This window comes from Calidris pugnax, unplaced genomic scaffold (assembly GCF_001431845.1).
Source record: "Calidris pugnax isolate Ruff unplaced genomic scaffold, ASM143184v1 scaffold47, whole genome shotgun sequence".
NCBI lineage: Eukaryota > Metazoa > Chordata > Aves > Charadriiformes > Scolopacidae > Calidris > Calidris pugnax.
The window spans coordinates 2,247,964-2,263,684 of NW_015090809.1; the positions used below are offsets into that span (position 1 = coordinate 2,247,964).

Genomic DNA, 15,721 nt, shown 5'->3' on the forward strand with positions numbered 1-15,721 from the left:
TGGGTTATGGGCAAAATAAAGGATGTTCACGTATCTACTTAATTGCCTAATTTTATTATCTTAAAGCATACATTGTGTGTGATCGCAGAATACTGTCCAGAGTCACAAAACACCAATAGATGAAAATGTATTGAAAATACATTAAAATATTGAAATATTGAAAATAGGTGAAAATGGTGTCACCGTACCACATTCCTCCTTTAAAAGAGGGGATTTTTTCCTATTTATAGTACTAGAGTGGGAAGTGATGGGCAAGGTTCTTCCCTGTTGGCCATAAAATAAGAGAAACATTATCAGATAGGAATAGGAAAGAAAGATCCTCAACTGGTCAGTTCAGAAGAAATAAGTTATGTCGATTCGCACCAGGGAACTTTTCATGTTATAGAGGAGCAGAGAGCTGCACAAGATGCTGGCAGCGAAGTCTCAGTTCCCATATTCTTCATGTTCATTTTGATATTCAAATCATAGGAGTAAGAACTTAACACATGTTACCAAAAAGAGACACAGAAATCAAAAGGCCAAGTAATAGAAGTAAGAACTTAACACGTTACCAAAAAGAGACACAGAAATCAAAAGACCAGCACCCCTCCACTCTGCTGCCTGTCTCCCAATCACAGATATTCCAACCTTGGGATGTGGGGTTGTGTGGATCTATCGACCTGTTCGGAAGCAGGACTGAGTTGCTCTTTATGTCGGTGGAATTCAGCAGCCTTTTAAAACATGCTGTAAATGGATGAGATCACAGACATTCGAAGACCAGGAAAAATGCATCAAAGCCCTGTCAGAATGTATGTTTTGAATATTCACTAGCAATAGTGGCTGTATACTATGTGGCGATAGCCAGCTTCCATTTACTACCTTTAATTAATAATTTAAGATATTGACTACCATAGTTTCAGATTGCTATTTAGTATCCTCTAATATATATACAACGATACCCTATATTAACATAGCATGTGTCCGCCTGAACAGTCCCCAAACCTTTTACCAGTTTAATAAACTAACACACAAGCTCCCTTCCCAATTTTGAAACACAGCTACTTCTGAGACTAAACGCTGCTGCTCTTCAACAGCACACTGGAATGCTACCAAATGATGAGAACAGAATACTTAGAAGACAAACAGACACAAAACCAAAGTAGACCAGAGCAGAGCTCCAGTTCTGCCCAGACAACAGGAAGGCATCACAGTCTTTAGTGACACCAAGATCTTTTTTTCCATTTTTCATCCCAAGTGTCCCTTACTGCCGTGTTGGAGATCAATTTAACGTCACCCCAGAAGGTCAGAATCAGTGGCTTCAACTTCTCCACACCAAACATAAGACTTGCTGGAGCATTCAGCAAAACAAATTGCACCTAAATTAGGGCATCCAATGGTGTTTCTGACAGACTAGCCACAGCACACAAAATATGGTAGTCTTCAGGTTCAGGCCAGTTTTATGTCTCAGACTCAGGAGCATAAAGATATAAAATGTTAGAACCAAAATGACACAAGCCAATGTGGCATGTAGGCCACTGGATGGGCTGATATTAGCCCATCACAATTTTTTGAACAAATTTGTCCAGGATAAGTAAGTTTATATGAGATCAGTGTTTTTCTCCTAGGCAAAAAGATTTCTCATTTGGTATTTGGAGACTTAAAGTCGGTTCATTCTTTTGTTGGACAATTGCCTCACTGAAACAGTGACCCAGGGTGACTTTGGGGTCTTAACCAGGCACTCAGCTCAGTGGCCAACACTCAGTTCCAGTTGCATTACTACACTCCAATGACCAGTTGTGGCTGTTACTCCAGACTTGCGTAGCCACCATGCTGCAGAGATACTACCCTCTAAACACTCTGCTGTTACTGTACATACCCAGCGGCTGTTCCTGCAATATTCCTATCTTACCCTCTCCAGGATTTAAATATTAAGTATCACAAGAGTTTACATTAAAGCCCCATTAACAGTAAATGCTCTTCTCTTGGAACGCCAGCCATTTTTATCATCTAAATAATCATAACAAAGGCATGTACCCCAAGTAACGGAGATCCTTTTTTATTTTTTTTTATTCTTTCCTGACTAAGTAATGCCAAGATAATTCAAGGGGGAAAAAAAAAAAAAAAAGATGAAAAATCCCCCCTCTTTGGGAGGAAGACATTCAAATACACTTGGGGAAACATTCATTTTCCCGTTTATCTTTTCAAATTCCTGAAAAAAACGGTTCACAACAGAAACAACAAAACTTAATGACACTAATTGAAGCTGCAGGTATCAGGGTAGTGGGTGAGTATTTCAGAAGCATTTGCAAGACATTTATTTGCATCAAAAGCCACAGCAAAAGTCAAAGTTCAGCAAACCAGGCTTGTAACAATATTTGGCCAACTAGAAAAGGGACCAGAGGAAAGCTACCTCCTCTGTAAGATGGAATTGGCTTTTTTGGGCTGAAGATGAATATTGCACACTGAAAAAAGAAGGGAAGGGTCAAAGTCACCAGAGGAAGGCAAAGATACATCTAAACACCTACCATTGCCCGAGTGATTCCATTTGGAGGCAGGACCCTGTTGGCCGTCTCAGCTCCCACCATCAGTCCAGAAGATGTAGGGAACCAAATACCATAAAAGTCTAGAAGATCCTTCATTCAGAATTTAGTGCAGAGTTTTATGTGCAAAATTGTGTTCAGAATGGCCAAGCAGCAAAGAGCTAAATATTCAATAAATTTAAAACTTATTTTTTTCTAACCTGCAAAAATAGTTCAAGTCTATATTGCGTTCTCAGTATTCATGGAAAAATCCCTGCTGATTCCTTCCATGGCTTGTCTGGAGACCTAGGTTTTTGGATGGCTGTTTTTTCTATCTTGCTCACCACTGGATTAAGTTTAGACTTATACTGAGCTATGGTGCTCATTCAGGTCCTAGGTATTCCTTGTCAAACACAAACAACTCTACCAAAAGTAATTGAGCTACTATAAAAGTAGAATGTGACTCCATGAATGCGGATATGTGCACCACCAGAGGGTGGAAGCCCACCTCACCATGGGTTTAGCCACTTCTTTCCCCAATGAACCTGTCTGAATGTATCAAGGTTAAAAATGTGAAGTATTTCTTACAGGGACTGAAATGACAAAGGAAACCCACCACCTATGCCCACTACAGCAGGTGCATCTGGATTGTCAATCCCTCAGGAATTCGGTCTCTTATTATTTGCAGAAATCAAAGATGTTTAACTAAATCTGTAGGCTGTATCAATGGTATCACCCTAGGTAACTGGTCCCTCAGGAATTTGGTCTCTTATTATTTGCAAAAATCAAAGATGTTTAACTAAATCTTCTCAAGTGACTGTAGCTGTATCAATGGTATCACCCTAGGTAACTGTGGGACACTAAACCCCACTTCACAATGCACCTGGCAGGCTTCTTATGTGGACTGAACACAGGTCAACCTCCCATTCCTCACACTTTGCTGTTAACCAGGTAGAACGGAAATAGTGACCCATGAAACACGTTTGTCCTCAACCTGTCCTCCTTTTAAGGATCATCCAGCCTTTTTTATGCAGCTCTCTCTGTCCCAGCCCATGACAACTGCAAGCTCCCCTGCTCAAAAGCCAAATGTGCTAGTGTTCCTACCTAGTGAGAGGAGGTCACCAAATATACCACCTACAATTACATTTTCATCTTCTAGCTGTAAAAGCTTTCTATTCAAGAGTCATAATTGTCTTCTCATTGGAATAAAATGTGAGGTATTTTAGGAAGCTGTTAGAGAAGCTGAGTGGATTGAAGTATTGTTGCGCTAATTAAAGCTTCTTTGATTTTCAAACGCTTAATCTCAACACTCTATAAAGTGAGCATTTTTATAGAAAGACCAACCATGGGATATAATGCAACTCTAAAAGTACCTGTTAGAAGCCTTGAGTACAGAACATTTCTCATCTTCTTTTCTTGGCAGATTGAAAGGGAGCATGAAATCATTGTCTTTCTACAGTCTCCTGAAGTGAAAAGATACAATCCTATTTACTTCTGCGAGCTCTGGTTTACCTCAAGAGCACAACAGCTCCCTGTAGATATTTGCAGAGCTTGGCTGCGGCAGTACAGAGCAGCTGTTCTCAGGGACAGCACTGCATCAGATGCTCTGATTGTCTTTGGCAGTCAGGCCACCTGATTTGGTACTGCTAGCCCTGAAGGCAGTTGCTCCAGATGCTTTAGAGGAAGGATAAAACTTTAACAGAGGGCAACAGCACACATGTGAGAAAAGTTTCTTTTTGCTTGCAGAGGTAAGAGTCGTTTAATGCTGTGAAGTATTAGGATTTTTATTCATTGAAGTATAAATGTCTACTTTCTGCATGGCAAGGGAGTACATATTCACACCTGAGATTCATATGTTTACATAAAGCAATTATTTTGTGTCCGTTAATCAAACAGTACATGTAAGCTGAGTACCTTCCAAGACTAAATGCTAGGTAGATCAAATCCATGTTGAAATCATCAATATTATGTAAAGAAGGTAACATATAAAAAGAGCAGCCTGTTACTGAATGGACTCTCTCCCTCTCTGTGTTGAAGCTCTCCTGAATTGCTCCCCTTACAGCCTGAGTGCAGCTGAAGAAGAAAGCGGAGCCTATTCCATGGGTTATCAACATGTCTGTCACCTAAGTTACATCTGCAGAGCCATACTTTTTTCCTCAACGTAGGTTGCTTCAGAGAAAACCTACAAGATAAGGAGGCAGCTTAATGTAACCAAAGGAAGGACTCAATACCCAGAATTTTTGTAACTGATGAAGCATAAAGGACAAGATAGGAGGATTTGCATTTTGGAGGGAAAAAACCCACACATCTATTTACTTTTGAGATTAAGTAAGAAATTAACTCAGAAAATCAACTAACCCAGTACACAATGTTGATTTTTTTTTTGGGGGGGGGCATGGAACAGACTTATTTTAGACAGCAAAACATACATCCTAGGACTTGATCCTGAGTGCTTGTCATTTTCCTTGAAAACCTCCTTTTACTAAAACTGACCACGTCACAGTAAGTATCTCAGTACAAGAGATACCAAGGAGTACAGTGATTGCACAGGCTGTGAGAAAGATGAGAAATCGTAAAGTATGAGATGTTATTTTGTTAGCAGCATGGCCAAGGAAACCTAGCAGGACCATTTTCAACAGAGGGGGTAGCACCGATAGAAAAAGGCCAGTACCTTCTTCAAAAAAATATGTGTTTTTGAGACAAGAATTGTTATTCCCAGTCCTAAGAGAAAAGAGACCCATGACAGGTATGATGAGACAGACCATGAAGGACCTCAGCAGTGAAGTCACTGGGGGTAGTATGGGTGAAGTATGGGCAAGAAGGGAGGAAACCAGTAGAGGGATACAGAAACGGGTTATACGGCAAGTGAATTCGGAATCAGGAACACAGTTCATGCAGCAACATTACAATTTGACCCAAACAATGCTACAGGAGCTTTGCTAAGGACAAAAGGGAGAATATTGATACTGTAGAGGTGATTAACGAGCATTTAAATTTTTTTTACACAGAAAAGAATAAAAGGAAGAAGCAATGAGACTTTAGACACACCTAGAGTCATCAAAACTCAATCACAGTGACCACACTCCCGAAGTGAGGCACGGACGTGAGTATCTCATTTAATTAAGACCACCACCACAGAGCAGCTAACAGACAAACACCTTGGACTGCACCCATTTAAGACTGATAACTGCAGATCCTTACTGTCAGCTCAACAAAACAACTTGTGTCAGTTTGTGAGATTCAACAAGACCGACTAAATATACTCGATCCTGTTCATGAATGAGGATTTCACTGATTAAAGCTTTTCTTAACCAAGAAAGCAAAACAAATAAGCAAAGTCACAAGACAGGCCACACAAAACGTTTTGGCTCAGGTGAGGTTAGCATATTTTCACTTCATTTCACCATATGTAAGCAGCACTCTAGTCGGTATGTAACCCACTGTTACAAACTGCACCTACCTACAGAAAGACCTGGTAGTCTTTATAGATGGCCTTCTAGCACACAATAGCTTTAGCATAAAATAATTAACACTTATGTCCTTGCCTTCTTTATAGGTAATACAATATTGAGACATGGCAGGCACGGCTGTATCAGACCAGTTTGCATGAAATGCACCTTGAAAAAAACAAACAAATTTCAAACAAAACCAAGACCAAGTTAGACTTGCTTACATTCAACCAAACCCTAAACCCATGCTCAGTCACACAGTGTTTGAAACTCCAGCTCAGCACTTACACGATGAGGCTACAGGCAATAGTTCAGATCCAGGACTGTAGCTGTAACATGCTAATTGATACCCACAAGCCTTCAGAGAACACAATCAGTAGGCTTAATCTTATTTCCACTGGTTTTAGTGGAACTGAGTGCTGTCTCAGCAGTGAAGGCAGCAGAGTTTGGCCCCAAAACATTACTCGCTCAAGGCTAGATCCAAAGCCTCTGGAAGCCAAACCCTTGGATTAATTATGCTGTAAAGCTTGAGTTAACATTTACAAGCCTCTCAAAGCCCACAGCCACATTTCCCACTCACTACATTGCCATTTCTTATACCATTCAATAGGGAAACCATCAATGAACCAACCACTCATTTCGGATAGAACCGGCCAGTAGTGACAGCAGAGAAACCAGACTCCAGAAAATAACCAGACAGAATAATCCTGGGTAAGATCCTTAAAAATTATCTTTAATTGATGCCAAGTATGAACAGATGAACAAGTACAGAAGCAGGTAAAATTGCATAGATGAAAACTATGCATTTCAAATAGTTCAAGAACTCATAACATTAGATGTTCTAAAAATGATAAGTCAAACGATTTCACTATCGGAGGTAAAATGAGCTGTAATGTGACAATGAAGTACATACTTGACCCAAAGTGTAAGCGATTTGTAAATGGTAGAAATAAGTACAGCTGTGTCAGCTTAAATGGTTTGTTGCTCTGATGGTGCACTTTCATATAGAGACTATTCAGTTTATATATTTCACATTGGTAATATTCGATCTTTGAAATCAGAGGTGTGTCTGAGAGGCCATATACAGTTCCATTGACAGCTGTTATTTATTCATTTCAAACCGACATACTGCAAAAACAATGGTTTACATGTAAAGGAAAGGAAAAAAAAGATTTCATCTTAGCAGGTTATAAGTAAGGGTTTGCTAAATTTAGTCATAAAAATATCATTTTTACTTTTGTACAAAAGTAAAATATACATTTGATCCCAATTACATTATAGAAATGTCACTGAAACAATAACATGGATCAAAGACTGATGCACCTAAAAGAACAGAATGCAACGTCTTCATTTTATTGTAGAAACTAGAAATGGAAGATGATTTTTTTTTTTTTTATATAACTTGTAGTGACATTTGCTAGAGCCTGTGAACAGGTGAAATATACAGAATTACATATTAACAGATACTTTGCGACAAATTTCAGTTAAGACCTCAGTTTCATTTTATTTCCTTTGAAAATATCAAAGCATGGTATGCCTTGACAGCATAAATTATTGACCTCACCGGTGGCAGGTTCACCTGTACTGAGTGAAGCTGTAGAACACCCTGTCGTTTCATTTTTGCAGATACGAATACTGACACCTTTAAGAATACTTGATCAGCATTTCAGGAAAAAGAAATTCTCTACACCGGATTAAGTAAAGCCAGAAAAAAACCCAGAAAACAGAAAACGAAACTCAGCCTGAAATAAGTCCAAAAGAAATTGTAATGTAGGTCCCTGGTTAAAGCATCTCGGAAAAGGAGCCTGTTTCAGACTTGTGGTAGTCAGGTCTGGAACAAACTTGCCATGTTGTGCAATTGCAAGGACAGCTTTCCAATTCCATCCAGCTCTGTGGCTGTGGAGGGTAAATCACACTTAGGAGCTGGTTCTGCATTCCTGCCAGTCTGAAACTACTGTGACAACCAGTGACACCGGGCTGCTGGAAGCCTACAGGATCAGACCGTCCCTAGAAAAGCTGCAGTACTTCCCTCTTCTTCGTATCAGGGGAAATTAATTAATCCAGAATGGCACCCCTCTAAAAACAGTTATCGAGCTAACGTTTGGAAAGGAATATATTCTCTCCATATGTTACATACGTATGCAGAAGATCTTATTCTAAAATACATCTTTCCACCTTTTTCTAATACGTTTCAGATGTTCCTGTCCTGGTGTTTATTTTATTCCTGTTAACACATGTGCCTATAAGAAACTGCACTGTCCAAGTGTGAACTATGAAAAAGTGAAACTTGCCCTCAGTTCCTTATGCTTAAAAATAAGCAGGTTGTTACGTTACACTTGGGCTTCAGCTCTCTCGTAATGGAAGCAAACTTTCTGTACTTCTGTCTAACGAAAACAATTGTCCCTTCGTAAAAAAAAAGTGTCAATAAAAAGTTGCCACTGCTCCAATTGCTGTTTTGGGCCAACACAGCCTCTAATGACTGATAACACAGCTGATTTGCTAAGAAGAGCCTGACCCCTGAAATCTCTACTTGGGCAAAATCACTGCTGAAAAGAAGAGGACTTCTGCCGAATTCTGTCCTGCCTCTAGTGCTGCGCACCATCTTTCAGGTGCTCGTCCACGTGATCGAGAGTACATTGGGTTAAGCACCTACACAGCTAGAGACTTTGTAAGTGGGAATTCATTTCCTTGGGCCATGATCATTGTCAGCTTCCCAGAAGGCAGCGGGATTGATTCTCCTCACACACCTACGAATGCGTAAACCAGGAACAAGGGAAGGAAATCACTAGAACTGTGACCAGGAACGTCGTTAGCCCTCAGGAAGCCAGGGTGTGAGTTTCCAGCACTCATGTACTAAGAGTTTTGTAGCACGTGGCCACGCTGGGCCCAGCCACCCCCTGCAAAGTAGGGTCAGTTCCATTACATTTAATGATTATACAGGCTTATCTGTCCGAATGAACTTGTGAGGCAGATGAGGTAAACTGCATTAAGCCCCATTGTGTTCAGAATTAAAGCAGCCTTAATTCAATTCAGCTTACTCTCCTTCCAAAAAGAATGACTCCAAATCAGATTAAGGTTGCTTTTATACTGCAACAGAATGTCCATGCTGGGCTTTAAAACAGTTTAACAAATCTACTTTAAATGCACACCTTTCATTTAATTCGGATTAGCTTTCCAGAAGTCCCCAGTTGGAGATAAGGCTTAAGAGACTCCATGCAGGGAATCTGCACGGCTTCGCTAGGATGCTGTGAACTCACACCCTGGCTTGCTGCACACTAACTCCCTCCTGAAGACAAGCAAACCCAGTTCATTGTCTCTAACGGAGCTGCCACACGGAGAGGATCTGAGCTCTTGGCAGCCACCTCTGAGTTCTGTGAAGGAAGGGGGTACGGAGCCTTGCATTTTCACTCTCCCCCTTGCTCCTCTGCCTGTTCCCTAGTGCTCTGTAGCTAAGTATGGTAGGACCAGATGGGGAATTCTGGCAGTGATACCAGCCTATGGGATGCCTGCCCACTGCCTCTCCATTTCGTTCCTGCCTCTGCACTGCAGTGCACTGCTGCCTTGCACACGGCAAGTTCCCTCATCCCCTTCACTGAGTGGATGAAGAAAAAAGCTGGGTGAGATCTACAGAGAGGCATAAAGCAATGGCTGGTAAAGGAGGCTTGGGTCGTGACTCGTTATGCTGGAATAGCTGCCTTGCCTCATCATACTACAACCCAGCTAAGGCTGCCATATCTACTGGTATCTCTGTCCAGCATAACATGGGCATCACTTCTGGGGGTCCATTTGAAATGAATGAGGGTATCTTGATTCTTTTAGAGATGAACTAAACTGGCCATCAGCTCACTTCCAGTCCTCTTACACTGACATAAACAACACCATAGAGCTCATGTGTGGCAAAAGGAAACATATGTCAAAAGGGGAGAAAAAAAGAAAAAGAAAGAGACAAAGAAAAAAAGGAAGAGAGAGAGAGGAGGAAAGGAAGGAGGGAAGGAGGGAAGGAAGGAAGGAAGGAAGGAAGGAAGGAAGGAAGGAAGGAAGGAAGGAAGGAAGGAAGGAAGGAAGGAAGGAAGGAAGGAAGGAAGGAAGGAAAAGAGAAAGAAAGAAAGGAAGGGAGGATGCTTACTGGTAAGAACAGACAGTTTTTTAAGTGCACCTTCAGGCCCACAAAGACATTTCAGCACTCCTGTGTGAAGGGAGTAAGAGCTTTTTGGTGTTGTTTTTAGGGTTCTTTTTTTGTGTCAAACTTGTCAAAAGCACATGCCTATGCTACATGAATTTAATTCCTGTACTCCATATGTGTTGAGATCCTTTGCAGTGAGCTATAAATGGACAAAGCAATATTCAGGCTCCTCAAAACACCTCGAGTCCTAATGATCCACCCCTGTGTCCTGACGAAGAGTCAGCATGCTGCATGCAGCACTTTTCTCTTTACATATACAGAATGATTATCATTCTGCTCATTAAACTAAGGTGTGCAAACCCAACTGTGGCAGAAGTTAAGTTACCAAAGTGAGGCCTCATCTCCCAGATGCTACTTTCTGATCATCAGTCCCGCAGCACTGAATTGATTATTGCTGTTTAGTTTAGTCAGTTGTTTTTTTTTTTATAAGCTGAGTGCAGCAGTGAAAGTCCCTTTTGACATGAAAAGTCATATCCTTGAATTCAAGAATTTGGGAAGATCAGGATGACCAGAATTTAACAGGGAGAGAAGTGTCTGATGGGCAGGGGCGTGAGTAAGGGACAGGAAGGAAGCTTTACAACATCTACCTAGAGGATGTAATGCCCTGTTTTATCTGATGCTTTGTGATTTCTTGCAGGAGTTAGAGCTCCCTCAGTTCTTGATATCTTTCTCACCGCTAAGATTCACAGAAGCCACACAGTGAGAAATAAAGTCAAGTCTTCCCGGAAACCTGGCAGGTCAGGCTTGTGCGTAACTGCAGAGTTAGGGTCGGTTTTTAACTCTAAGTGCCTTGATTTTTTTTATATATATATATATATACGTGTGTGTCTGCGTATGTGTGTGACACACACATGCACAGACACACATATATGTTTATCCACATATATACATCTATCAGAAAGATAGGGGAAGAAAGGATCTGTACAATGTGGAAGGGGAAGTGTTGAAAAGCAGTTGGCCACATGCTAAGTGCAGAATGAAGATCCTCAACTTTGTCCATTTAAAAAATAAGGATTAGTGCCTACATTCGTTCAGATCAAAGGTTATTATCTTCCAGGGCCTAGCAGTCAAGGCTGGCATATTGCAGAAGATACCTTCCTCTAGTGTTGCTTCCTTCACCAGATGATGGTGGAAGTAGAGTAAGGTTAGGGACCAGAAAGAAGAACATGGCTCAAAGGATCTGTGATGGGATTTGAGATCTGACCAAAATGGGATAGAGGAAACAAGGGTGGGAGGGCACTGGAAAGCCTCTCCCACCTACCTGCTGGGGAATCCAGAGAAAGAAAAGCACAGCACTGCAGTCTGGTTGCCTAACCGGGCGATGCCGCAGTTCACGCTGGTCCCTAGTTCCTCCATGCTGGGAGAGGCTTCCAAAAAGCCATCTCAGGGAAAGGAAGGGCAGGCAAAATGATGGCAGCAACATCTCTATAAACAAGCTAGGGAACCTTGAAATCTTGCCTGAACACGACTATGAGTTATTTGGCAGAAGGAAATGCTGAGCCCTGCAGCATCGGTCTGGCTGGGGAAGGAAGGTATCCCATGGGCGCTGGTGGTCTCCTGCCCGCCTCTTCTGCATCCCTCACTCACACTTGCTCTTTCCTTCTTTCTCTACACCCTTCCGTGCTGTGCCAGGAGCCAGCACAGAACATTCCTGCCATTGTGTTGGTGTCTTGCCCTTTCCTTCGCTGTCTCTGATCAGCTCAGTTCCTGGAGGCACTTTCAGCAATTTGGGGGGATGTAAGATAAAGGCACTGCGCAACTACCTAAATCAATCTGTTGAGTCCCTTCAGTGAGTTTTAGGGGAATACAAAAAAGGCTCAACTAATGACTGCAAAAGAAACCAGCTGCTGCAATTTGGATGCATGTAATAGATAAGTTTCATTTACATTCTGAGAATGCACCAAAAAGCATGCATCTGCACCTTTCAACTATAAAGTATACTAGATTTTAGGTGTTGCTATATATAACTTGACTTCTTAATTTTCCATATAGCTTTCCCTTTAAGGGATGGGATATTTTCCTTTCCAACAACACCTGGACAAAAACCAACACATTTCCCTGAGCAATGCAGGAAAACAATCAGGTTTCTCTGACCAGCTCGTTCAGGCCCTCGATCTAGCAAGCACTTTTTTTAATTTTGTTTTTATTGTTATTATTATTATTGTTATTATTATTATTATTATTATTGAATTCATGCATTAATTAATTCAAGTTACACCTTAATCAAATAGGCCATAATGCTGAATATTTGAACATGCTTTGATCTCCAAAAGTTATTGTTCCCATTTGACTAACATACGCACTTAAATACAGTACTTTAAATTACTAGTCAACGATTTAATAAATTAAGGAGTGCACTTCTGGTGAATGCAAATCAAAAAGAAAAAGAAAAGAAAAAAAGAAAAAAGATAGATAAAGGACCTATTTTTAGAAGATTCAGTTCAAACGAAAGCTTATCCGCTATTGTCTGAGGTAACGTTTCAGGCATGCGATTATAAAATAAATAGTATCAAATTCAAACATGCTTATATTAAACTCCATTGTGCTATCTTGCAATAGAGGGGCTTAAAGTTTTCTATCCAGTTCTGGATGACAGGAAAAAGGAAAAGTGTGTTTAAATCATCTGCATGTAGGAGAATTTAGCAGCATTGCAGATGCTTTGTCTTCAGTTTTGTTTGCTATTTTCCTTTTAGAATAGTTCTTCTATGGACAGCAAAAGAGACCAGGCTTAAGTATGTTTTTAATAAGGTGCTGTGTGGATCTGTAGATTGGAAGTATGTAATCTTTCACATAGGGGGGTGCAAGGAAAATTTGAGCTCCTTCATAAAAACCATGGCAAATGCTTGCCGTAGGTTTTTGCTAATCTTTTTTGTTGTTATTATCTGATGCACTTTCTTGCAACTGTGCAGTTTTGCAGAATATTTTTACTGGAATCCATGCATATGCTTTATAGCTCTAAAAACTGTCTTGCTTAGTTTAAGTTAACTTCATCAAAAAAAAAAAAAAAAGGAGATGGGAGAGGAAAAGTTTAAGTCTACCGTCATACAGCTTAAAACTAAACTAGTTCAAATGGTTATCATTTACCAGGTGGAAAATGCTTTTTAAAAATAAACAAAATCTTATCTTTCATGGATCCTGGAAGCTTCTTTATCGCTGAGCAAAAATTCGCAATGCAACAATGCATTTACGAGATAAATAAAGCATTCAAAGACTATCAGTAAAGCATCTACAAAGTGTGACTGTGTCACTAAAGTCTTCGAGCTGCGAGTGGGGATTTTGGTTTTTGTTTTTTTTTTGTTTACACATCAGTCAGCAGCTTGCTTTTATTAACGCAGTTTTGGTTGGCTACAGTGCAGTTGCCAGTTCTGAGATTAGCCTCTCTAAAATTGTCTATGCTATTATTCATATCCTCTTCGATTTCCATGTACTCAGATTTGCTGATTGTGGAGGAGCTGCGGCGACTGAGATCACTGTCAGATGCTAAATTGGGGGAGCTAACGTGAAGTAACTGAGCCTGTTCTTCCCCTTCTGTTTCTCGGTGGTAGAAGTAGTTGAAGTTGGACACGATGACAGGTACAGGCAGGGCAATTGTCAGCACACCAGCGATGGCACACAAGGAGCCTACGATTTTGCCTCCAATTGTCACAGGGTACATGTCACCATAGCCCACAGTGGTCATGGATACCACCGCCCACCAGAAAGCATCGGGGATACTTGTGAAATGAGACTCAGGTTCTTCAGCCTCAGCAAAATATACCGCACTAGAGAACAAGATCACCCCAATGAAGAGGAAGAAGATTAGTAAACCTAGCTCTCTCATACTTGCTTTGAGGGTCTGTCCCAAAATCTGGAGGCCCTTAGAGTGCCTGGAGAGTTTGAAGATTCGAAAGACTCTTACCAGTCTGATGACTCTCAGGATGGCCAAGGAGGTGGCCTGCTCTCCTTTCTGAGTCCCCTCCCGCTCGGCCATCTCGGTGCCCAGGGTGATGAAGTAAGGGATGATGGCCACAATGTCAATGAAGTTCATGATATTCTTGAAGAATTCAGTCTTGCTGGGGCAAGCAAAGAAGCGCACCACCAGCTCAAAGGAGAACCAGATGATGCACAGGGTCTCCACAACAAAGAAGGGATCTGTGAAGATGTTGGATTTGTAGACCTGGGTGGTGTTGTCAGTGCGATGCACTGTATACTCCTTGTCCTCCTTCAGCTCAGGTAGTGTCTCTAGGCAGAAGATCACGATGGAGATGAGGATCACCATGACAGAGACTATTGCAATGATTCTTGCAGGCCCAGAGCTCTCTGGGTATTCAAAGAGGAGCCATACTTGGCGCTGGTACTCCCCCTCTGGCAAGGGTCTCTCCTCATCTTTGATGAATCCTTCATCTTCCCGGAACTTCTCCATGGCCTCCTCACCCAGCTCATAAAATTTGATCTCCTCAGAGAACATGTCCAAGGGCACATTGACTGGCCGGCGAAGACGCCCCCCAGACTGATAGTAGTAGAGGATGGCATCAAAACTGGGCCGGTTCCGGTCAAAAAAGTACTCATTGCGCAAGGGGTCAAAGTACCTCATGCGCTTCTTGGGGTTGCCCAGCAGAGTGTTGGGGAACTGGGCTAAGGTCTTCAGCTGCGTCTCAAAGCGTAGTCCAGCAATGTTTATCACTACGCGCTCACAGCACTCATGGTCATCATGGGCAGCGGGCTGGTAGCTATCCTGGGGGTGGCCAGGTAGCGCAGAAGTCTCATCCATGTTCTCTCCAGCCATCACGGTCATGGTGGCACACAGGAAGGGGGATCCAGGGGCAGGGGAGGAGAAATGAGGGAGAGGGACTTGAGAGGGGGAAGGAGGGTGGAGGGAGAGCAGAGAGCCCCCAGGGCAGTTCAGTGAAGGAGGAAGGGGAAAGGCTCAGAGTCTGCAGGGAGGGATGATGAGTTGGGATGGAGAGCTGGAGGAAGGGATGGGTAAGGAGCCTAAAGGATGGAAGTATCCAAAAGGGGAAGGTAGAGGTGGGATAAAGGGAAAGGCATCGGGGATGATAGGAGGGTGAAGAAAGAGGGAAGAAGTACCTTCAGGGGGGGAAGAGGGCAGGTAAGGTGAGGGGTCCTGTCCCCCAAGCCGGGAAGGCTGAAGGTCTATGGAGTGCACCCCCAGGCTGGGGTCCCCTCCCCAGCCGTCTCCTTTTGCCTTTAACTCGATCCGTCCACTTTTCTTCCCGACTTGACCATCGCTGCGGCTGCTGTCACGAAGTTACCATACACACACACACACACACACACACACATACACACAAATAAATAAATAAATAAATAAATAAATAAATAAATAAATCACGGGGCGGCTGGGAGGGAGGCGAGTCCTTGCAATGCCAACTCAGCAAATTTCCATCCCCTGCTCCCCCCCCCCCTCCAACACCGCCCCGGTCCTCTCCTCCTTGTGCGCTGGGGAGGGAGGGAGGGATGGAGATAACTCTGCTTCTGAAGGCATCAAGCTGGCTGGCAGGAGGCTGCCGGGGAGGAGAGAAACATCATAAACCAGCCCCCCAAGCCCCACCACACACACACACACACACACACGCACGCTCAGGCGCAAT

General features: G+C 42.3%; 1 protein-coding gene across 3 annotated transcripts in view; it reads right to left on the reverse strand.

Annotated features, from left to right (window-relative positions):
* The window catches only part of KCNA1 (potassium channel, voltage gated shaker related subfamily A, member 1), a 100,559-nt gene extending 85,224 nt beyond the window's left edge, over window positions 1-15,335 (reverse strand). For 2 of the 3 annotated variants that reach the window (XR_001411525.1, XM_014938409.1), the window contains exon 1: window positions 14,029-15,335. Coding sequence is in view for 2 of the 3 variants with exons in the window: in XM_014938409.1 (XP_014793895.1) it covers window positions 14,029-14,904 (876 nt within the window). In the remaining variant the exon portion in view is untranslated. Of the gene's footprint in view, window positions 1-6,659 lie in introns of those variants that run through there. The other variant, XM_014938408.1, reaches the window with a different exon arrangement.
* Window positions 15,336-15,721: the final 386 nt, after the last annotated feature.